Consider the following 24,202-nt stretch of genomic DNA (forward strand, 5'->3'; position numbering starts at 1 on the left):
GTTCTCCTTTTCATAGTATGGACTATATATTGAAATGGTAATTTTTACTATTTGAAACTGTAATTTTTTGAGATGAGAGAGTTATTATTTACTATAGTGACAGCTACTGATCACTTATTTTCGATATTAAATTATAGATTGTGGCTTTTACACTTTCTGCATTAAGTTCTGTAATATTTATATTTTTGTTACCCCGATGTCCGCTTTACTGTTTGAAACTATAAAAATTAACCGAAATCCGAGTGAATTTTACAGTTTACTTTTTTCCGTGCTCTCTAAATCTGAAACAGTGAAAATCACTGGAAATTAGTGGTATATTCACTATTTCACAGCTATAAGTAAATCACTTGGTAAACTTATAACTGTGAAACAGTGAAATTCCTCTGATTCATTTTAAGAGAGTGTAGTTTAAATGATAACAATATTTATTTATTTTTTACAAAGTAGCCAGGTGTTAATAGTTTAATTACGAAGTTTACGATAAAAAATAACTCTTAATTAATAAAAAATTTAATTCTACCTAAAGCGATAAAAATTCATTTGATATATTAGCATATTAACATATCGATGAGCCGAACAACAGAATACTAATAAATTATTAAACGTAATATTTACGTAAATTGAAACAAAAATAATAAATTTGGATAACAAGTGACTAATTACCAATTATATTTATACTCGAAAAACATTCCTCAAAATAAAATAATAAATCAATGGATTGAATAGCTTGAATATTTATTTCTGCAACAAATTGATCGCACTGATAAATTACTCACCAACCAAATACACTGATAATGATAAAAACATCAAAGCTCCTATTTTATAAAAGGGGAGGAGTAGACGATATTAAATTATTAAAGCCGACATCGGTAGAATTTAAAGAGGTATATCTGTGACAAATATTTGTGATGCAAGCAGAGCGGATGTCTGTTATGTTAAATGCGATGGATCGGTGTATTTCAAAATTCCAGGCGGGAAATAGCGAGGGGAAATTATACGAGGAGTAGGTATAGATAGATGTGAGGGGGCCGAATTAAAGTTCAGGCCAATCGCCGAAATTACAGTCAGTGGGAGTCCCTGTTCCCTGTTCCATTCGTGGAATGGTAATAACGTCACTACTGTTACTGCTACTGCTGCAAGTTATAGTTTCTGCTCACCCTCACCCTCACTTACTCCTTCACTCTCTCTACTGACGTCGCTATAAATATAGGAAGCCGAAGCTGTACGTGTGTCGTGTCGATGATGTACATACACTTTCACTTTCAAATCAGGAAGGACATTCAATGCCAGCAGACCTAGTATAGATGATAATATATCGTAGTGTACAAAACTACCCTCGGATATGGCGCGAAACCTACCAGGGTACATATTGATCGACCAAACGTGCTATAAGGGTTCTTACGACCTTAACGCTTGGCTTCGCACGCGACATCTACTATTATACGGCTAAATGTTACTTCAATATTCCGTCAATTTTATCTTTGCTATTTATCTGAGCTTACTTTTACTTTACTTTCAGACTTTAGCTCAATCCGATATTTTCAAATGAAATTTTATCTTTACTCAAGTTAGAAAATTTCATTACCTCATGTAACGTGTGATATAAACTCTAAATGCTGCTTTATTAAAAGACGGACTGTAGTAGCTGAGTTTGGAAGTTTTTTGATTGCATATAAAATCGGATTTTTAGAAAAATGCTACGTACACTTGAAAAATTAACTTGATTGAAGAGAAAAAATTTTGAATCAAGATAAGCATAAAAATTCTTGAACTATAAGTATAATTTTTTTTTCTTCAAGATCCAATTCTTCTAAATAATTTTTTTAGTTTGAGTTTTTTTCTTGCCAATCAAAATTCTTATAATCAATCCACATCGATAGATTTTAGAGTTATTTATCTAAGTACAAAGCACTTTTTTTTGAAAATTTTTATTTATTTATTTGTAAGCAATTTACGATTTAAAATTTCATTTATTAAATTGGGAATTTATTTGTTCAATAAATTCTTTAGACTCTAGAATTTTTTTCTGTTATTAACTCCAATACAAAAACAGAAAATTGAATCCTTTAAATAATTTTTAGATTTCATTAATAACAAGTAGAAAAACAAAAATTCTAAACTACGTTTTATCAATTTTGAATCTAAAATATTGCTGAAATCATTGGAAATAATTATTCAAATCTAATGAAACTTGAAAAAGAAACAATTCAAAGACTAAATGACATAATGGATTTTATATATAAAACAGAATCTAATTATTGTTTTTAATTTGAACAAAAAGGAAAAAGAGATAATAAAGTGAAAAAATACTTTTTATTCTATGAGAAAAATACAAAAGAATGTTATTATCTTTTATTCGGGGCATAATTAACAAAATAAATGACGTCAGTAAACTACGCAGATACTGTAAAAGTAAATATAAATATAATAATTATTATTAATATAAACAAAATGATTTAGCTTAAAATTATTACCGTCATTATCATTTTTATTTATCTCAGTAACTGACTACATCTCAGCTCCTCATTTGATATTTATTTATTCCTCGTCGTCTGTTTTTCCGTAAAATCTCGTCCCGCGTTAAGACGATATTGAATAAAAATGGAAAAATAAAATGTCATAAGCTAGATAATGTATTTTTCACAAACTTGTAATTTTTTTTTTTTTAAGACAGACGTTTTAAAATTGCCTCTTACTCTGTGAAAACCAGAAAGCGCATTAATTCTGTTTTCTTTCGTAATCTTACACATAAAATATACACTGCTTTGAAAAATAAAGAGAGCTTAAAATATACGTGCAAATATATCGTAATTAACTGAAACATTCTTTATTTAAGATTTAAAAATGATACTCGCATTAAACTCATTATAAATAATTATTTTAAACAAAACTTGATTCAATTGTAAAGAGCAAAAAGTCATTAGTAAAATTTTTATTCATTTATTTCATTCCTAAGCGTTTTATTATCGGATTTTCCTGTTCTGTGAAATAAAAGTAAAAACGATTTATCGCACACAAACTATTGCTACACATATAAATTTTATTGTTTTTTTTTTTTTTTATATAAATCAGAGTATAAACTAATATTTTCATATCTCAGCAAAACAATGTGCAAAAAATACATATATTTTTATGCACATCGAATCAATATTTTACTTATTCATTTTTTAATTTATACTTTTTTATTTAAACTTATTTATCACACAAAACCTCGTACGTTTAATATTATATTATTATACAAGAAAAAAAATGTGGGTGGAAATATAAAACGCGATACTGCATAGAAAATACGATATCTTTTTTCCTGCCAGTATATGACACGGCGATGCTCCAGTCGAGTTAAAAAATACGACAACCAGATTATCTTGTTTTGATTTTCTCAGATGTGATAAAAGTGGGCGTCATTTAGCGACTCCAGAGGGCGTAAAACTTTTTTACTATCTGTAGCTATATCTACTTGTATAATATTAATATTAATTTAGTATCAGTTATCGGCAAACCCACGTTTAGTATAAAAAGTTCGTCTCTTAATTTATGCTAACTCATATAATTTATTCAATAATTATGAAATTATATCAATTTTATCCAATAAATGAATTGAGGTGCCAACTGGTCAATTTTAGTTAATAAATAACATTTTGTAGTTATCCAGTTATAATTAATAATAATTTTGTGAAAGTCCATCGGCTTTGATTTATTTATTTGCAATAATTAGATCAAGAAAAATTCTATCATCCTTAATTGTAGCAATAATTTTTTATATGAAATTCAAAGCGTATTTTTTTTGTCAAAATATATATTTTTTTTATTATTTTTAATTCTAAGTATTCAAATTAATTTCTGAATATTAAGATCAATTACTAGCCGGCTAGTAATGGTTGATTAAAACTAAATAGATCAAGTATTGCATCATCATTATTTAATAGTACATAATTATGAAAAATTTACATTCACATTTACGTGGATGACATAAAATGTAATTTTTTTATTAATGTCTATTGTTCATTTTTTATTAATTATAAATTTCTTTTCTATTATCTAAAGAAATCAATACTCATTTTTAACTGTACAGAACATTATGTTTCTCGAAATTGTTGAAACTAATTTAATTATAAATAAATCTTCTATCATTTTATAACCTTTTAAAATGTTTTGTAAGGTTGCAAAAAATTATTTTTTTTCAGCGTTAGTATTTCAATAGTCGGTTGCATAAATTTAAAAATACGATTTCCCAAAAGACTTTTTATGTTTCCAGAACATGTACCTCGGGAAATAATAAAGATAAACCCTTTTCTTGTTTAATTAAAGAGTAAAAATAGGGTAACGCAGATCAGAGTTAAGTAGAACAGAAAACAAATATTTTCTTTCTTTAAATAAGCGTTATTTCGTTTCATATACTCCCATGTTTAAATTTTCCCTGTCAAATTTTTTTATAATTCTCACAATAAATTTTTATAAGTACGAATGTCTGAATTATTTCATTAAAATCTTCTCATACATCGACAAAAAAAATTGTGTAATTAAAAAAGAAAAACTTCCACCTTTTCGCCAAATTTTAGACGACAATAAAAAACAATGTTAGAAATATCAATTTCTCGTCGAGTAGCGTTCGCAAAACTTTTTAGAGATTTTTCAAATCGATGAAGAGTTTACCGAGGTATTTTTTTCAGTTTATGAGGTCCGTCCTCTGAAAGCGCGATTATCGATTTAAGAATTTATAACTAATAACATTATCGTAAAATCTGAAGTTATTATCAAACACTTGTGATCTTATTAAAGAAATCCGAGAGCATTCCAAAATATTTTTTAAAATCTGAAGTAAAGCAAACAAACGATTGACTATTATGTTTTATCGAAATTTTATCTCAATTTAGGCGTTTTGAAATATGGCAAATATATATTGTGAACTATAAATAACTGTTCAAATATTGTAATTAACAATACTTACAAAAGATACACTTTAAATGTTCAAAAAGTTGGTTCCTAATTTCTCATAAAACTTAAGAGACAAACTTAGTCAATTTATTTACAAACCCCGCGTCAATGAACTATTTATAAAAGTTTAATAGAACTCCATTTGTAATCGATCTTGACATTATTTAATTTATTTTAAAAAACTTTTTCCATTCAATCAGGTCACACAAGTTTATCTAAAGTTGTTTGTGAAATCCTTTTATCCGGCATTACTTTTATTTCATTTTGTTTTTATTTATTTTGTTTTATTTTATCCAACTTCTATTCTACTCTGTTCACTTTGTTTCCAGATACATTTCACTCAGATTTAAATCTGGCGCATTGTACGCATTCTTCTATTGAAAACCGCGGTCATTCAAAATGAATGCAAATAAATCCATTATATTAAATTAGCGAACAACATTATGAAATGCAATATTTAAATCATTATCATCATAATCTCACACATAATATACAACTAACTGTAATATATATCACTCGATTATTTTTAATATTTTCGATATCTTTTATAAATTTCTCCTACCAGTTTTTAAATTCTTATCTTCTCAAGACGTAAATATACACATTTCTTCACATACCAGTAATATATATACACACGCAAAAGATAAGATAAGACACACTAATTTACATCCATCAAGACACTTTTGTCGTTAAAAACAATCAACACCACACGCATTGTCTCACCAGTCTGGATAATACCACTTAAGAGTATCAATAGTTCCTCTAATTGTTTTTTTATATTTTATTCCGGGTAATTTTGCTTGTTAATTATTATCATTATTATTATTAGTGAATGTGTTCAAAATTGTGCTGTATTATGGGATTGTTTTGTACGCGAAACACCTACAGGTAAAAATCACACGACCGATAACAAAGATACTTAAAAAAATAATTAAGAAAATTTTTAGGGCTATAAGTATCAATGTGTAATTGCGGTTATCAACTCATTAAAAGTAAATCAATTACACTTAAGAACACTTGTAACTACTATTACTATATTGTTATCAACTCATATTCAAAGTACAGCTGTATTCAACAATATTTTTTTAAGGTTATGCTTTATTTCAATTTCCGATTCCGGTTTTTTAAATGACACGGAAAGATAATTGTGATTGCTGATAATTGATAATCTCTATTAAATGATTATCCATATTAAGTGATAATATTGTCTCAAATAGTTACATTATCGTTTTTTTAATAAAGTTGTAGAATTTATGAATCGATCAATAAATTATTAAGTTTGGAAAAAACTTTAATAATAATTAAAAAAAAAAAATTTACCAGCTTGTTAGAAAAATGAAAGTATATTACATATTGTTCAGAGCAAAGTTTCGCAAGCTGAAGTGTGAAAGGTCAAATTGTATATGATTGTTTAAATTTATGGTGGGAAACTTTATTTTTTGGTTTTTTAATTTTTAAATTTTGATTGTTGTACTTTATTATACTACTGAAAATTAGTTTTATACCACATAGTTATAAATGTTAACAGACATATAAATGTGTAAAATTTTTTTTATTTTTGTTCCGTTGTAGTAAAATGTTTTAGAATATATCGATAATATTCTGATTCAAATAATAAGATATTATTTCAAAAATTCCTTTATTTTTTTTATAGTAATTATTAAAACACTTATTGAAAAATAAACTTGACTCAAGAAAAGAAATCTTGAACCACAAAAATTATTTTGAAAAAATTTCCGGTTTCAAATACAGTAGAAAAATTCTTAAATCAAATAGAATTTACTTAAATCAAGAAAAATCTTAGTTGAAGAATTTTTTTGCTTGATTTAAAACCAAAAAATTCTTCAAAATAATATTTTCGGTTAAAGATTATTTTTTTTTTTTTGATCAGACCAATTTTTTTATCAGTGTAGAAAAAAAATAAGACATGTAACTTTATATGACTCACTAGCTGATTGTAAAATTCAAATTTCCTTTTTATTCAATCAATCTTCAATCTCAATATTTTGTATTGTTGAGTTTAAGTACTCCAAAGAAGTAATTTTTAGAAAAAGTCTGCTGCTCCGAAAGACAACTAAAAATTAACTCCCGATTTTTTTCACAGTCTATAGATATAGTGAAAAATATTATAAACGATTATTTTCACAGTAAATAAAAAATAAATGATGTTTTGATTATGGAAATGAATAGTATTTTTATTTTTGTTTCAGGTGAGTCATTATTATTGATCGAGCAATTATGAAAGCAACGATGCCCAGGTAAAATTGTTGATACTTGCCAATATTTTTATTTTTATTTTTTAGTAAATATATTATAACTGTCACTTTGTAGAAATGTTAATACCGAGTTCTAATATATGTCAGGTTGACACAATTATGCATCTAGGATGTGTTCTATATTCCATGAATATTTTACTTATAATAATTAAAATTTCAGAATTTTGCAATCAACGGTTATAACTAAATTAATTTTTATTCGAGGAAATTGAATAGTAAAATGACAGGTTGATTACTAATTTAATTATAAAATGTTGCTGTTGGATAATTATTACAATAAAATGCTGATGTAGAGGTAAATTAAAATTAATATTATGTTTACGAAATATAGTTTATTCTATGTATTTTTGATATTCATTCTTTTTAATTTATTATCTGATTTCCGAGAGATTTTATTAACACAAGATTACAAGACTGGAAAACTAATATGCATATAACTAAGAAAAATTAAGTTAATTATCGTTGGTGCTGTAACAAAATAACAAATTAATGATAAGCCATGGTTGTTACGAAAAAAAAAAAAAAACCAGTAATTGAAATGTCTAAATCACAAAATAAATCGGTCAATTACAAATCATGACATTAAACAATTACAGTATGTATTATCTAAAGATTACAAAACATATTGCGTACAAAGCGTAACAATTTCATGAGAAATAAAAAATGAGAAATGAAACGGATCCTCAGGAACAAGCATAGAAAATAATACCCGAGGCTTAATTATTCTCCACTTAACATATAATGTCGCTCGATGTGTTTCTACCGCTAAAGTATTACGGCTTTAATTACTGAAAGAAAAAAAAAACGTTTTCCTCACGAGAGAAAGGCGCCCGTCTTAGTCTTATTCTTCTTTTCCAGAACTGAAAGGGACAATGTTATTCACACTTCCGTGTTTACATTCAAACAAGCTCGTAAAAACAATAAAACAACTACTAAACTCATAATATGATTCACAAACAAATATTTGTAAAAAACACTCGATTACTTACATAATTTTTATCACAAAACTACAAAAAAGTTTTACATTGATAAAAAAATTAACTTGATTCGAGAAAAAAAAAATTTCACCTAAGAATATCATTTTTAATAAGTTTTTTATTTAATTGTGCAAAGAAAATTTTGAACCAATGAAAACTTACGATATCGAAATTACAGACATTCGAAAATTTTTAGGATTTCTTTAAATACATTATGAACATTATGAAGAAAAGTTAATACAAAAATTCTTTTTATATAAATTAAAAAAAAAAAAAAAAATTGTCAGTGCATAATTTTTTTTAAATATTTAGTGAGCACTAATGTCAGTTAAAAAAAAAATTCACCAGGTGTTTGTTCATTTCTGTACCATGAAATTTTTTTTTCGAATTGATTCAAGTCAATCTGATTTTTCAAAATGATCCTGATTCAATGTTTGATGGGCCTAAATCAAAATGATAATTTCATCATCATATCAATACTAGAGTTTACGTGAACATTTTTATGGACGTAAATACAGCAAAAAAAAAAATTAGGAAAACGGTTGACCTTAAAGGCCATTCCTGCAACTTCCCGCTAACTCTTATCTAAGCGTTCAACGTTTCACTTATTTTGTTTTTGAGCTCTTCAAGCTCAAAAATAATATTTTTCTTGCGGTATACGGCATTCAACGCAGTTTTTTTAGCTCTTTAAGAATTTTTAGAGCGCGAATTGGTGAGACCATAAATTTCATAGAAATTCTGAAAAAAACCTTTTTTTCAATTTTTTTCGACAGCGATATCTCACGAACAAATCAACCGATTTTGTTGAACTAGTATCAGAAATCTAAGGGCAATAAAACTCTTTGGAACGCCACTTATTTTGATCGAATCAGACAAGCCGTTCAAAAGTTACGAGAGATTTACACACACACACACACACACACACACACACACACACACACCGGAGAAAAACGGGAAAAACGGGGTAAAAACAATAACTTTCCGATTTTTGAAAATTTTCAATTTTTTTTTAATTCTTAATTCTTAGCGGGAAGTTGAAAATCTACTTCAATAAATTTATTAATGAGCAAATATTCGCGAACAACGTACTCTAGTTATTCAACAGGTGCAGCTAGTACGTGATTATGGTTAATTAAATATTAGTTAAAATGGGTCTCAGTGATAATCCTGCGTTAGAATAGCCACCGGGATGGTAATATGGTCATCAATTTTATTTAATTATTTTTACATTTTCTCTGTTCTCTGGCAGTCTAGTCCTTCACAATCTTTTTTTTTTTTGCTCATCCTTCTACTTACATTACATTACTTATCCATTCGTTACACTGTGAACTTCAGCATCCTCTATCGAGAAAAAATCCAATTACGGCCATCATGGTGATAGTATATATCATCATCATCATTATCATTAAATCATTATGTTATTAAATCTCATTTTAATTGAACATATATTGAAATACTCTTTATTGCTGTAAAGTAGAAAATGGTCAAGAGTTTAAGTGAAATTAAAGTAAAGTCGTTTTTTCATTACTCCTAAGTTGTATTCGTATATACAATATATACTATATATGTATTACATATGTCTACATCCCAACATTTACATTTTATGTTATGGGTTAATACGTTTATATAAATATATGTTCGTATATCTATGTCTATATCTGTATACATACATATTTACTTAGATAGTAATATCAAGTCGAGATCTACTCGGTGAATGGTACGCCTCTACTCAGTACTGACTAGGTCAGTCAGTACGACGTTGCACAATTGTAGGCAAGGTCATTTCCCCGTAGTTGCATGTCTCAAGTCTCTCGGAGTGGCCTTTACACTGACTAGACTCTTCGTTCTTCATGAATAGTTTTTATTTTGAATTACTAAAAAATTATAATCATAATTATAATTATAATTGCTTTTTTAATTTGAATTAAAACAAGTTTTATTTTAATTTTTTTTGTTGACTTGTGATTTGTTTCATTGACATTAGAATATATTTATAAATTTTAATTTATAACTGATAATAATAATAATAATTTAGAGAAAATTTGAGAGTCGAATTTTGAGTAAAATACTAGATACACCAAAAATCTTAACAGACTTCTTTCAAGAGCATTTGATTCTCCTTTTGTCAATTTTTTATCAATAAAAAACTATAAGTTTTATTTTGTACAGATTTTTGAAACAAATAAAAAAAGTTTTCAAAGGTTTCCAACGTAACACCTGTCCAACAGTCAAATAATAATTGAAATATCAATTTAATATTTGGATACATATTACTAAACACTTGGATAAAAAAATAATAAAATTCACCTGTCACCCAAAGAAAGTTTTTAAAAATCCAACGTAATATTAATCCTAATATAAAATTAATCATGATTAAATAATAATAATCTCTTAAAGAATGGATTTGACGAATTATTATTCAAATGAACGAAAATTTATGTAACTCTTTAAGACACAAATGCATTATAATTTATAATAAATAAAACAACTGAGAGAAATAAACAAATAAATAAAAAGATATTAAGATTAAAATATATATAATGGTGTGACGCCTGCTTGTGAATGGAAAATAATTTCCACACTTTCTGGCCTATTAACGACCACTTCCTACACAATTTAAAAGTGCTGATCTGAGCGTAAAGCGTAATACACAACACGTGGGTGGTCAACCGAATGATTTTAATAAACTACTCAATATATACCTCCTGATAAAATAATAGCGCGAATGAAACTAATCCTTGGAACTTGCGAAGCCAGGCATGAAACACTAATTATAGCAATGAAGCAAAATGAAATAGAGAATAACTAAGGGAAACTTTTAAAATGTCATCGAATTAATTCAACTGCAACTTCCAGCAGTATGTTGTGGAATTAAACTAAACATTTGAGACTAATTAGCAAAAGGCAAAAAAAGTACATACAAAATGCGACATGTGAAATACTAAATAACTAACTAGTTAGCTAGGAAGCTTTAAAAAAAATACAAGGATAGTAACGCAGCTGAATGCCGTGAAACGGTGTAAATTCCGTTAGGTAATGACGGACGATGAGGGATGAGAAAGTTATACACTACATATATAAATATAGCTGATTTGCATAGCTTTGCAGGTACTGAGTGAAGTTGTGTCTGTAAAATATACATTTTATGTGGATGTAGATGTGACTAAAAATATTTATGTGAATATAAATTGCCGTATATAGTGGGAGTGTAGTGCGGCTGAAATTCATTTCGGGAGACTCGGAACGAGTTTTACGGAAATTGATGCAAAGCTAGGTAATGCCTGGTAAAATACTGTGTTATCATGTGGATTTAACTGTTTCAAATATATGCGTTAGGAGAGGACCAAACTCTCTGGAGGTTAATTAACCGATTAAAAATTTTCATCAAATAAATTTTTAGGCGCTAATTTATCCTTTAAGGATTATTTTAATTGGAAAGTTTTATTCAGTGTTAATATCACAAATTTTTTTTTTTTTTATATCAAAGAACGAAAAGATTTGATTCTTACTTTAAACTTAAATTCCTGCTAAAAAAAGAAAGTATATATCAAAATTGACTAAAAACGTTTTAATAAAACATTTCTTTTTTTTTTTTTAATTAATTATTATTTAGAGTCGGTTTCAACTGCTGTGGTCAGTATCGCCGACTTTAACTGTTGGGAGTGGTACATTGAGGTTGTTTTGGGTTGTGAAAATCTTAATCTACGCGGCAACGGTCCAATATCAACTAAGATGGTTTCTAAGACCAGCTTGGGATTCGAACCCACGCCGGTGAGCCGCCAGTCCGAGTGCTCTATAGGCCATGCGCCTTAGACCACTCGGCTAACCTCACCGGTTAATAAAACATCCGAACAAAAACAGTTTCACTGTAAAAAAATCGTGCCAAGTCCACGTTCATAAGACTATTAAGAAAAAAAAATTTTATTTCTTTACAAAAAGATATAAAATAAAAAATTAAAAAATCCAAGTAACCGATATGGTTGTATATGATTTTCGAAAATTAAAAAAAAATTTTTGTAAATTTAAAAATTAAAAGAAACAATTTTGGAACGTATTTAGTGTGCGTAGTTACGAAATATTTCACTTTTTATGAAATTCCTAAATTGTATCTACTAGGACACTTAAAAAAAATTGAAGTACACAATAACGCACACCAAGTACGTTCCAAAATTGTTTCTTTTAATTTTTAAATTTACAAAAATTTTTTTTTAATTTTCGAAAATCATATACAACCATATCGGTTACTTGGATTTTTTAATTTTTTATTTTATATCTTTTTGTAAAGAAATAAAATTTTTTTTTCTTAATAGTCTTATGAACGTGGACTTGGCACGATTTTTTTACAGTGAAACTGTTTTTGTTCGGATTTCAGTTTTTTTTGTAATTATAATAAAAATTGACAATTTTAATTTAATACATTTCCGGTGGCAAACTATCCCCTTTAAGCTATAGTTCATGTAAAAGTTATTCTTGCGCCGCCTGGCGTGTGTAATTGCAAGCTGTCAAATATCTTTTTTCACTGTAGTTTCCCATCTATTATAAGATTAGCATGCATCGTTATATTATTTAGTCTCTGGCCGTCCGCTTTTTACATAAGAAAAAAGTTAAAATCTAAAAATCTGGGTCGCTATAGTTTGTGCTGATTATTTTTAATAATTTTAAATAGAAATTATAAAGATAATTGATAATAATCAAGTAATACGCGTAATAAAAAGCATGAACTACTATTATAAAATATCATATAAAAAAAAAATCAAATTAAATTTGAAAAAAAACTTGTAACCTCAAAAAACGATTCTGCTTACGGTATATACACACTCGGTAGTCTGGCTTGAGAACGGAACTTGGCGCCAGATTCTACCGAATCTGTTGATTTCATTTCCTACAAAAAAGGTTTCTTATGTTTTTTTTTTATTGTCAATACTTTATCTAAAATTGGGATTTTAAACTTTTAGAATAACTTTATCAGTTCAAACTTATAATTGTCAATATTTGATCTTAAAAAAAATTTTTTTTTCTATCGAATTAATAGCAAAATTTTAATTTAATGAAAAAATTTCCATCAATATTAAAAAAAATGGCAAGGCAAGCAATTTTGTTGCAGATATAGAAGAGCTACTACATACCTTTTTTCAATAAATTGACAAGTCCATTATCAGAAAATAGTACAATCGAATAGAGCAAAAATAAAATAATTTAAAAAAATTTTTCTGGTTTTTATCCTGATAATCTAAAGTAAACTGGAATTTATTGAGTTCCGATATAAAATTGTGTAAACTACATGATGTGTTTTCTGATTATGACAATTTTCTGTTATGGACATATATGGATTTTATCCATTGAGCCTTGGAACTCGATGTCTGCTGCAGAAGCTCCGTACTAAGTCGAGTAAAAACACGACACTCGTATGATAAAAAGAACAAAACCCAATAAAAACAAGACAAGTGAGACTATTTTTACGATTCAAGTCGCAAGGAAACGGGTTCTGCTGCACATGCAACAAAGCTTTACTTTACTTTATTTACCTTTTTCATCTTCCCATTATATATATTCACATTCACATACTATGCAACTTTTAGATACCATTACGCTTTTTATTCTCCTTTCATCTAAATTATTCTCTATACTTTCTATTCTGTATAAATTTTAAACGAAAAATCATTTTTTCTCCCATTTACTCAAAATTTAAAATGTGCATGCATGCATTTCAAAAATTGAATCATTAATTTTATAATCCGATTAATGAATTATTACCTCGATTGTAATTATTCATACAGTTTATATTTCATCACTTTAAATACCAGTGAGTTCTGTAAATATTTATATAATTAAATGTTATTTTAAAAATCATGTAAATTTTCAAAAAAATATGTTTTTCATAATCATCATCAATAATAAATATTTAAATATTTTATGCTTAAAACAAACATTTGAATGTTTAAGCGTTTATTTATAACTTTTGAAATTTATTCTTCCTTTTTCTCAATAAGCGCTAAAGTTGATAATTTAAGTAAAAGATAAGCTTAATGATTAATTTCAATTCCGGTTAACTTGGAATAACTCTGACTACAGGAAACAATTTTTCGATCAATAATTACCATTTTAATCTAAACCAAAATTAATCATTTTTCCATTGAAAATTATGCAGATCTGATATGTTATCTAATCGATTATAGAACAGCCGTTCATGTATAATGATTAATGAATAAAAATGAATTTTCCGTGAATTTAGAAGCATGGAACCGAGCAGTAAATAACTTCGTTAATCCGCATTGTCACACTTAATAAATATTCAAATTAAAAAAAAAAAAATGAGGGCATTCAGATCATTAATTTGTATTTTATTGACTTATTCAGGACGGGTAAAGTTACAAATTTATCAATAAATCTGCTTTTAGTATTAAATATTTATTCGTTCATAAACTCATAAAGTTTTATGATTACGGAACAGTGTAATTAAACTTTAACCCAATTTACGAAAACATTGATTATCTATAGATACTTTTTATATATAAAAAGTATAATACAAATTTTTTGTTTATTAATATTGAAAAACTATATACAACATGAAATACCAATATTGGGTTCTACGCAATAGTTAATAAATAACTTTCAATTTTTTTTTTTATTTTTAAAAATAATTTAGTGCTAATAACGATCTTAATTTTTTCTACAAATTTAAATCGTTAAAATGCTTACAATAATTTATTTTTTATGTTCTTATTACAATATTACGTTAATTACGTCAATTTCATCACTTGGTGACGCTTATTTATGTATGAATTTGGTGGATTAGACTTTTGGCACTCGTGTATGAGAACACACGTTTTGCTCGTTGCGTCAATACTCCCATTGCTGACAGCCTGATTCATTCAGCTACGGTTGCGGTGTTGCATTTTTTATAAAGTTTTTTTTTTTTTTTTTTTTTTTTCCTAAACAAAAACACCTTTTAAAATTCTTCTTATATTTTTCGTCAATAACGAAAAAGATAAGTTTGAACATAGTATTTGAATTTTAAGTTTGGTACAAAAATTAAAATCGATTTAGTTCTAACAAAGAAAACACCTTTTTTAGAAGTAAAATACATTATATATACAGATTCAGACATTACATAAAAAAAGAAATGGTAAAAAATTTTATTTAAAATCTGAGAATTAATTTTTTTGCCGTATCGATGCAATTACTACAATTTCAATTAAGATCTTAAAATTGAATTGAGTTAACAGTATTTATACATTAAAAAACTGTAATTATTCATTACCAGACTAATTCACTATTTTGATGACCACATACGTCTAAATGATTACAGTTAACTGCAACTTTTGCACATTTGACTCAGAAAAAATGAATAATTACTATACTAATGAAAATCAATTTTTTGTTATTCTATTCTCTCTCAGCATCTTTCATTAAATTATTTTTAAATTAATAGCTGTTCATTTATTAAATTTTAAACCGCTAATAGCTTTTTGAAATAACTATTCAATTTATTGTCAGTTAAAGTTTTTCAAAATAATTAATTATCAATTATAAGATTAATAACTCTGTTCAATGACAAAATTATTTGACGTAATGCACTGAAAAATTCTTTAAATCAATAATTGTTTAATTTAAATATATAGGGTGGATTATTATTACTGACATAGTTCAGTATTGAAGTGTTCGCACAGTAAGACAGTAATTTGGATATTAAATGGAATATTTAATCAGCAAATAGTAGAGGGTGGAGAGTGGAGTTAAAGGAATTCAGGACGACAGTAAGTCTAAGATGTTTGTCAGAATAGAATAGAGTAGAGTAGAGTAGAGTTGAGAACAAACGAGCTGTGGAACAAGCTTAGGGCTTTAGTATAGAAGTTAACTGTCAGGTTAAGATAAGACGTATTGCTATAGCTAAATCTGATGGACAATAATGCACGACTTCGAGTTAAGAATTCACCGTAGAATCGGAACTGTATAACAAGGATTTGGGTCAGACGTTATACCCTTACCAAGATATATCAATTTATTTAACTTAACTGAATCAATAACTCCACCGTAACCATATTTATTGAAATATCCGTAGCTATTTTTTTTTATTCAATTGTTAATAGTTGTTAACTACGTAATAATTAATTTTCGTTGAGCTTAATATCAAAGTTGTGCTGTTTTAATTTTAAATAATTATTTTCATGATATATTAATATTAGTATGTAATTTTTTTTAATTTTGAAGGATTTATTTAAAGATAAATGAGGTTCTGAGAATTATTTCGCGGATCAGCACGTGTTTTTCATAATCATAATCCTCGACAAACATGCGCGGGTGGCGAAAGTTACACCAGTCTTAAGTCTTAATGTATATGTGCACTAAACTTTAATATATATGTATATATAATATATACCTTTTACGCTCAACTCCTACTACCTGACCCACCTCCACAGATCGTGAGTTCTCATTTTTATTCCTGTTTTATTTTATTTTTTCTACAATTGCAATTTTTTATACAACCAAGTTCCGGGAAGTAGATCAATTACTGTTCTTTTTTGCAATTTAATGTGATCTGGTCTACACCAGAGTTTGAGAAAAAATGTTAACTGTTATTATTATCAAACACTTGTTTTTTTATGAATTATTATATATTTTTTTTTAAATTAAAGCTAATATGAGGAAGGAAATATACAAATCGAAAAATAGATTCGGAATCGTAAGACATGTCTTTGAGATTTAGCTATTTATTTATTTATGATTTGAAGTATTATTAAAGAAAAATTGTACGTGGTATGAAAGATTAAAAGAAACCAGTCTACATATAGGCTTCTTTGAAGAGCATCAGAGACCAGACCACATAACAGAAACCGAGAAATCGAGAATGGCTCCGGGGTAAAACTCTCAGCGAAAAGTTTTTCGGTAAAATTGGAAAAACTCAGGCGAGGAAAATTTAACAGGTTAAAGTTAAAGGCGACATGAAAAGACGATAAACCTGGAAGGAAGATTGCAGTGGAATAACGTTTCCTGAATTTAAATTTAAATAAATAAAATATTCACAAGATTTGACCAATTTTCAGATCTATAAAATAAAAATAAACTTTATCAGGTACTTTTTGACCGATTTTCGTTGCTTTGTAGATTTTTCTTTATAGTTATTATTTAAAATCTGTCAAGATTTTCATATTATTATTTTTTATTTTCATTTTTAACAATAACAATAATAAATGTATGTGAGTATAAAAATGAGTGCATTTATGTGTCAAGCAGAAAGCAGTTAATATCGACTTTCTTATTCGAGGTCATGACTCTTGGCAATATTAGGCGTGGTGATTCTTCATTTATTGAAAAGATAATATTTCCTTTATAACTTGTTTTATTATATATTATTTTTATATTTATTACTGCTAATTACTTCCTTTATTATATTCTTTTCAAGAGTTAAGTCTTAAATCAGTCAGAGAGTAATTTTGCCGATTATTGATACTTAAAAAGTATGTTCTCTGATAAATTATCATCTTCACAAATTATTTTTTATCATTTATACATTCCATTTCAATAATATTTTATGTTTTGTTGACTAAAGACTTATGGAATTTTTTTGTCCTTTTCAACAACTGTTTTGATAAGTTTCTCTGGTTAATCTTTCTCAGTATTATAAAAATTATTTTTTTACAAAATAAATTAGAAGTATAGATAATAGGATGTTCCAAAATGTAACATCCGTGATGGACCTATCAAAATTGAAATTTTAGGTTCCGCTTTTAATAGGAGTTGTGTTTTGGCATTTCCTGACATATTTTGAGCGTAAGGGATTTATTTGATTTTCAGAGAATTTTTTAACAGGAGATTGTTTGGGCCTTTACGCTGAAATTACAAAATTTGGCCGGAAGTATCCAAACAAAGCTTCTGTAAAAAATTCTATGAGAATCAAATAAATCCCTTACGCTCAAAATATATCAGGAAATGCCTAAACACAACTTCCTGTTAAAAGCGGAACTCAAAATTTCAATTTTAAGAGGTCCATCACGAAAGTTACATTTTGGCACATCCTAATCCCCCACGAAAAAAATATATATGTGAAGATATATGCGTTAACATTTATGTCCAGATATATGTGACATATATTCATTTTTGCCCCTTCATATATGCGCATGATATGTCTGCCCGCATATATGTAAGATATATGCATATCATATATGTCTGTGTCATAAATGCGGATATATGTCGGATACAAATCACGATAATTTTTTTCCAATCTTTAAATAATTATAAACATTTCATTTTGTTAAGTTATAATATAATTTATTAAACTGATAATCATTAAAATATAAAGCAGAAATTTCAATTAAAAACAAAATAATTTGAAGAAAAATATTCAGGATTTAAATACTGAATATTTTTAAAAAGTAAATATTGAAAACTGTGTCAAATAAAAATCAAAATAAAACATTTTTAAAATATTAATTTTTATAAAAATAAAAAATTTTAGTGTCTATAAATTTTCAACTGACTGAATATTTACTATTCTTTTTTATTTTCATCTTCCTCTTCTTTTTCTGGTGTTATCTATATAGATAATAAATTCATTTCTAGGATCAAGGAATAATTATTTTGATGGACATAAAAAAAAATATAATTCAAAATTGGTATGCGTATAAAATGATTGATGCAATCCAAAACGTCATCACATGTGTCAGTACATTTACGGAGTTAACTAAAGTCAGTTTTATACGTGCAGAGTTATTAAAATGAAGACACGTATCGTAAGATACCCATATTTGAAAACAAAGAAATGAGTGAACACCATTGTAATACTTATTATTTTTAATATATATGTATAAAATCATAATAATAATAATAAATAGATGTATGTAGGTGTATTTTTTCTCAACAATAGTATTTGTTAAATAGTCATACACGTGTGCCAGACGGTTCCATCGTCAATATGCCAGCACAGCCTCATTGTTTGCATTATCATCCTCAATCAAGCTGACGATTATCGATCAAACACGCAAGATTGCTACTCATTTTTTACGCTCTGTATTATTAAATGACACGTCAACATCCACAATAAAATGTCAGGAAAAGTGATGACAATTTTACTTGTAATTTTAAAAAATATTTCGATGAAGTGAATTATTTTCAGCTTCCATTTCGATTTTCCCTGTCAGCACTTGGTTTTTTTCTGCTTTACCTTTTACTAGACCTTTCTCAGCTCTTTCGACAGTCCAATCAGGATATAGGCCAGGGATAATCTTGAAACTTATTGAAAAAAGTCGATTCATTCGAGGGAATCCGCCCACGTGAATGAAGAGCTCGCTCCAATTAACTGAAAATTCAAACGCTGATGAATATTTATGTAGATAGAAAACGAAATTTTATTTTATCTTTTTATTTATTTTTATTATATAGACTTATCGTAAATGAATATTAGTGAAAATTCATGCATACTGAAATTTTATTTCTATTTATATTGAAATTTAGTGTAGTAGTATTTTGTTTTGTGAATAATTTGATTAATATTCCATAAGTTTAACTACGATATTTATTATCAAATTAAGTATCATATAAATTAAAAAAAAATTTTTATTTTTATAGAGAAAAGGAACCAGTCCATAAATAAAAAATTAACCTAATAGTGAAATGAGATTACAATAAGTCTTATTTAATAAAATTAAGACAGAAACCCAAAGACGATAAATAAATTCAACCGCATCTTTAGAATTTTTTTACGATCATTATATTTAATTTTATAATTCGCAGTCAAAAATTTTGAAGCATCAAATTGTGATCTCAATATTTATACGGAATTCATAAAAGTTTAATTTGGAAGTTATTTATTTTTTTTTATTAAAAAAATAATTATTCAAATAAGATAAAAACTAAGAATACTTTATAACACATTAGCATTTATTTGATTATAGAATTTGAACCTTATACATTTTAAAGATATTATCATTATCAACTGTAATAGTTTGAAAAAATATACTTTTAACAACACAGGGCTAGTTTTAGAGGAAAAATTTAAAGTTTTTATCATTCTTGACAGTATTTTAATGTCTTAATACAAGTTTTGAAGTACTTTTATAGTTATTCGTCTAAAAAATAATACTCAAAAATGCCCTTTGGCGAAAAATTTATAGTGTTCATAAAGAACATATTCCACAAAACATTTAAATGTATAAAAGTTCGCTTACAAATAATAAATAACTCAAAGTTGGTTTTGATACATTACAATCTTCTGAAATTATTTTATAACTGCAATTTCACTTTATAAAATTAATATTAATTTTCTCGGTTTTCTTGATTAATTCCCATGAGAAACTAGATCATATTAATATTAAACACGTGATTAAATGGTATCTACACTCATGTATTAAAGAAAATCTCAGAGAAAGGAGAGACATGGTGCGAGTTTACCAGTAAATCAAAAATAGCCCAAACTGGGAATCGAACTCGGAGCCTGAAGAGTTGCATTGAAATTTTCTGTTCAGTTGTCCGATACTGTTTTTTTTATTCTCTTGAACATTTTTAACAAAGTAAAATAATTAATGGGCTTATTTTTGACAAGTAACAGATGAATATTTAATCTTTAATCCTGAGATTTATTATTTAAAAATTCATACTTTCTTTTGAGCGTTTAACTAATTGAATTAGATCTACAATAATAAATAAGTAATTATCTGAAAAAAAATAAATAAAGTTATTAAAATCGCTCATGATATTTTCACTGGGAATAAACAAAAACAATAACAACAACAATAATACAATACAATACAAAGTAATATATATTTAAAATGAGAGAGTTTGTTCTTTGTTATTGTATGGATGTATTATTACTGGATTTAATTGTATGTGCCGTAGGATATATAATAGTATTGGAAGCAAACAGAGAGTGGAGACTAACAACAATACTGTACGTCAACATATAACAACTAAAGTACCAACTTACTAACTGCAATATATAATAGTAATAGTAGTTTGAATACACTGATACTAGTGCTAGTAGTAACTTTTATCAAAGTATAAGTAAAGTAGAACTACTGGTGATTGGTGATGCAGTGTAGACATAGATACAGACATAGCCATAGACAGTAGAAGAGTATGTTCTGGTGGGTATGGTCCCCCGCGACGATAACGAGTTCACAAGAGGTGGGGTGTTATTTCTCTTTCTCTGTCTGTCCTTTTCCTTCACCCAACTCAAAGCATAGCGTGCTCATGTTGAATTACACTACACACTACACGGGAACGGACAACTTCGCGCCATTTCGAGATACATCGCTGCGACCAGTCAGCCTTAAACCGCGAACTAAGACCACGCGAGTACCCAGTGCACTGTTTAGTATTCTCTTCTCGTAAAAGCCGACTAATTCCGTTTTTCCGTAAATAATATAAAAAATTGTGTCAGTTATTATGAAAAATTTTATCAGTGTCAGTTATAAATAATATGTGAATTTTTATTTATAAATATGTGGTGTCAATTTTTTAAAAAACAAATTTATTTTTAGTAAAATATTTGAAACCATGCTTGAATTACTGGTAATTTATTGATTTTTAAAAATTATATTTACTCGAAATATAAAGCCGGGAATATACTAGAATATATGTAAAGCCGATGATATTTAATTTAATTTAATCGAGGTACTGTTTGCATACTAAAATTATTTTTCCTGATAGTCGATCTTTATCAGATGTTTGATATAGATAATGATTCAATGATAATGATAACAATCAGCATACTTACAAATTTATAAATAAAATTACGCTTGTAATTATTGTTTACTGTTATTTTTCAGGGTCAGTTTGACTTTTATTTACGAGTAAGAATTATTTAATCAAATATAAATGCGATAGTTCTTTTTTGTTGGTTATTATTATTATTATTATTATTTTAGATTTTTTTTATTTCATTTTTTTGAGACTGAATGATATAAAAAGAGACAAATAAGGTAATAAATATTTTTTTCGGTATAATTTATCATTGGATTTCGTGAGTGGAAGGATAAATCACAGGATACGAAGGATAATTTTTAAAAAGAATTACCGACCGTGAAATTTTAAAAATTATTGCAGATAATTTTTAGATCTGTGTAAATCAAGCTTTAAATTAAAGCAAAAAAATTTTATTTTATACTTTGAGGTTATTGATTTAAACATAAAAAAAAATATTGTGACGAAAATAGAAGCCGACTTTTGCTTTATGTAACATGCTAATAAAAAAAATAATTAGCTACTGAAACAACTTGAACTAATTATGCAACAAAAGATCAAAAGTGATCGGTGACATGACTCATGACTTGATGATAAAAGTTGACGATTAAAATAAATAAATAAACGAGTAACCCTGAAAAACTAAGACAGTATTGATCCAATGTAACAAAATGCATATAAGTAAGAAATTAACAGGATTTATTGAGTATTGACCCGCTGGATGAAAGAAAAAAATGATAATAGTGAAGTGTAGAAAGATTGATCGAGTAGGTAATATTATAAAGGCAAACGACGACAGCGGCGATGCTGCTAGTGATTTACTTCTTTTATTTCATCTTTGCTCTTCTCGTATTGCTTTTACGTGCGGATGAATTCATAACAGTTATTGAATTTCGCGCTCGCAATAGTCCAATTTCCAATACTCTTGTTTTTTTTTTATCCCAGTTATCGTTCTCTCCTTTCATTTCCTTTCCTTTTCATTCTGTCGTGTCTTGTACTCGCACAAATCTACTATATGTAATATATACTATATATACTACTGTCTACCTACTAATAAACATCAAATATTCACGGCGTCTCGAAATATTATTTTACTATGCAGCAAACTACAAAGAAAGTTGACAGACAGTCTAAATCTTAATAATAAATAAAAATAATAACAATACAAAAGTGAAAGCATTTTTACCTTTTTTTATTAATAAATAAGTGATATGAAATATCCATAAATTTCAATTGTTAATTATTCAATACCTATTTTTATGCTTTAAACGAATAATAAACTTTAATCAATAACTTTTGTAGACGTCATGCTTTCTTAATTGGTAATAATAATAGTACAGATCTTTTATTTATTTATTTATTTATTTATATAGGTTCTAAATGCTCTTAAAAAAGATTGTCATCTTTCTGTATTGAATTTTTTCAATCAATTTCTGCCGGATAAGTAGCATTAGCTCGAGGTAAAAAATTATCGTCATAAAGTTCTTATCCAGTAAATGTTTCAATAAGTAAAATATGTCATCTGGAATTTTTATAAGATAAATACATAAATCGCAAATAAGGCACTTTAGATCATATGGAATAAAACATGATGGGATTAATGGGGCATTTAGGAATTTAAAGAAATTCTTGATTATTAAAGTGGAAAATTTATTGGTCCTAAAATTCAAATTGCATGCTTTAATTGATTGTTCATTAATGAAAGACATGGAATAAATAAAAAATCAAGATATGTATTTATTGATGAACTTATTGAATTACAGCATTTTTTTTTAACATACTCGTTGATTAATGGCATTTTATAAAGAAATTTTTAAAAGTTACGCTATAGAGACAAAGGTGATAGTAAATATTTTTAAAATATACTCGAAAATAATTTTGATTATTTTGAATCAAGTAGAAAAGTTTATGAATCAAATAAAATTTGTATGCTTGATCTAAAATGATGAAATGATTTTAAATGATCTTGGCTTATAATTGAAATAATACAACGAAATCAAAAATTTACTTATTATAATAAAAACTAAATTTAATTATCAAAAACTTATAACATAACTTTTGTTAATGTTTTTTCAACGACTGGTGATAGAAAATTATTGATAATTCAAAAATTAAGTTTATTTAGTATGAACTTTTAAAAATTAAAAATGATTATTCCTAGATTAAAATTCAAAATTTAAACTCAATGTAAACTTTAGAAAATCTTGGTACATATAAAAATAGATATCAATTTCTATATTTTTAAACATTCCTCGTTTTATTTGAAAAACTCTCCAATGCTATTGTAGTATACTAACTCTACCTTTTGTCATTGACGTCAACAGTGAACTTTAATAC

General features: G+C 26.9%; 1 protein-coding gene and 1 long non-coding RNA gene across 5 annotated transcripts in view; one reads left to right on the forward strand and one right to left on the reverse strand.

Moving 5' to 3' along the window:
• The window catches only part of Siz (Brefeldin-resistant Arf-GEF family protein schizo), a 117,211-nt gene that overhangs the window by 45,829 nt on the left and 47,180 nt on the right, over window positions 1–24,202 (forward strand). The window contains exon 2 of one of the 3 annotated variants that reach the window (XM_074243452.1): window positions 7,146–7,193. The exons of 1 other annotated variant lie outside the window; for it this stretch is intronic. In XM_074243452.1, the coding sequence (XP_074099553.1) occupies window positions 7,174–7,193 (20 nt within the window). In that variant the 5' untranslated portion in view covers window positions 7,146–7,173. Of the gene's footprint in view, window positions 1–7,145; window positions 7,194–21,571; window positions 21,695–24,202 lie in introns of those variants that run through there. One more of the 3 variants, XM_074243451.1, reaches the window with a different exon arrangement.
• LOC141527782 (uncharacterized) lies at window positions 18,753–21,375 on the reverse strand. 2 transcript variants are annotated; one of them, XR_012479249.1, is made up of 3 exons: window positions 21,108–21,375; window positions 20,353–20,838; window positions 18,753–19,484 (listed from the first exon to the last, which is right to left on the reverse strand). It is a non-coding gene; the product is annotated as an uncharacterized LOC141527782 (long non-coding RNA). The 2 variants fall into 2 exon arrangements; XR_012479250.1 differs by having other exon boundaries at window positions 20,576–20,838; window positions 21,108–21,281.

The sequence above is a fragment of the Cotesia typhae genome, unplaced genomic scaffold, assembly GCF_013202065.1.
Source record: "Cotesia typhae breed Kobodo isofemale line unplaced genomic scaffold, CoteBio_Ctyphae contig_4, whole genome shotgun sequence".
Taxonomy (NCBI): domain Eukaryota; kingdom Metazoa; phylum Arthropoda; class Insecta; order Hymenoptera; family Braconidae; genus Cotesia; species Cotesia typhae.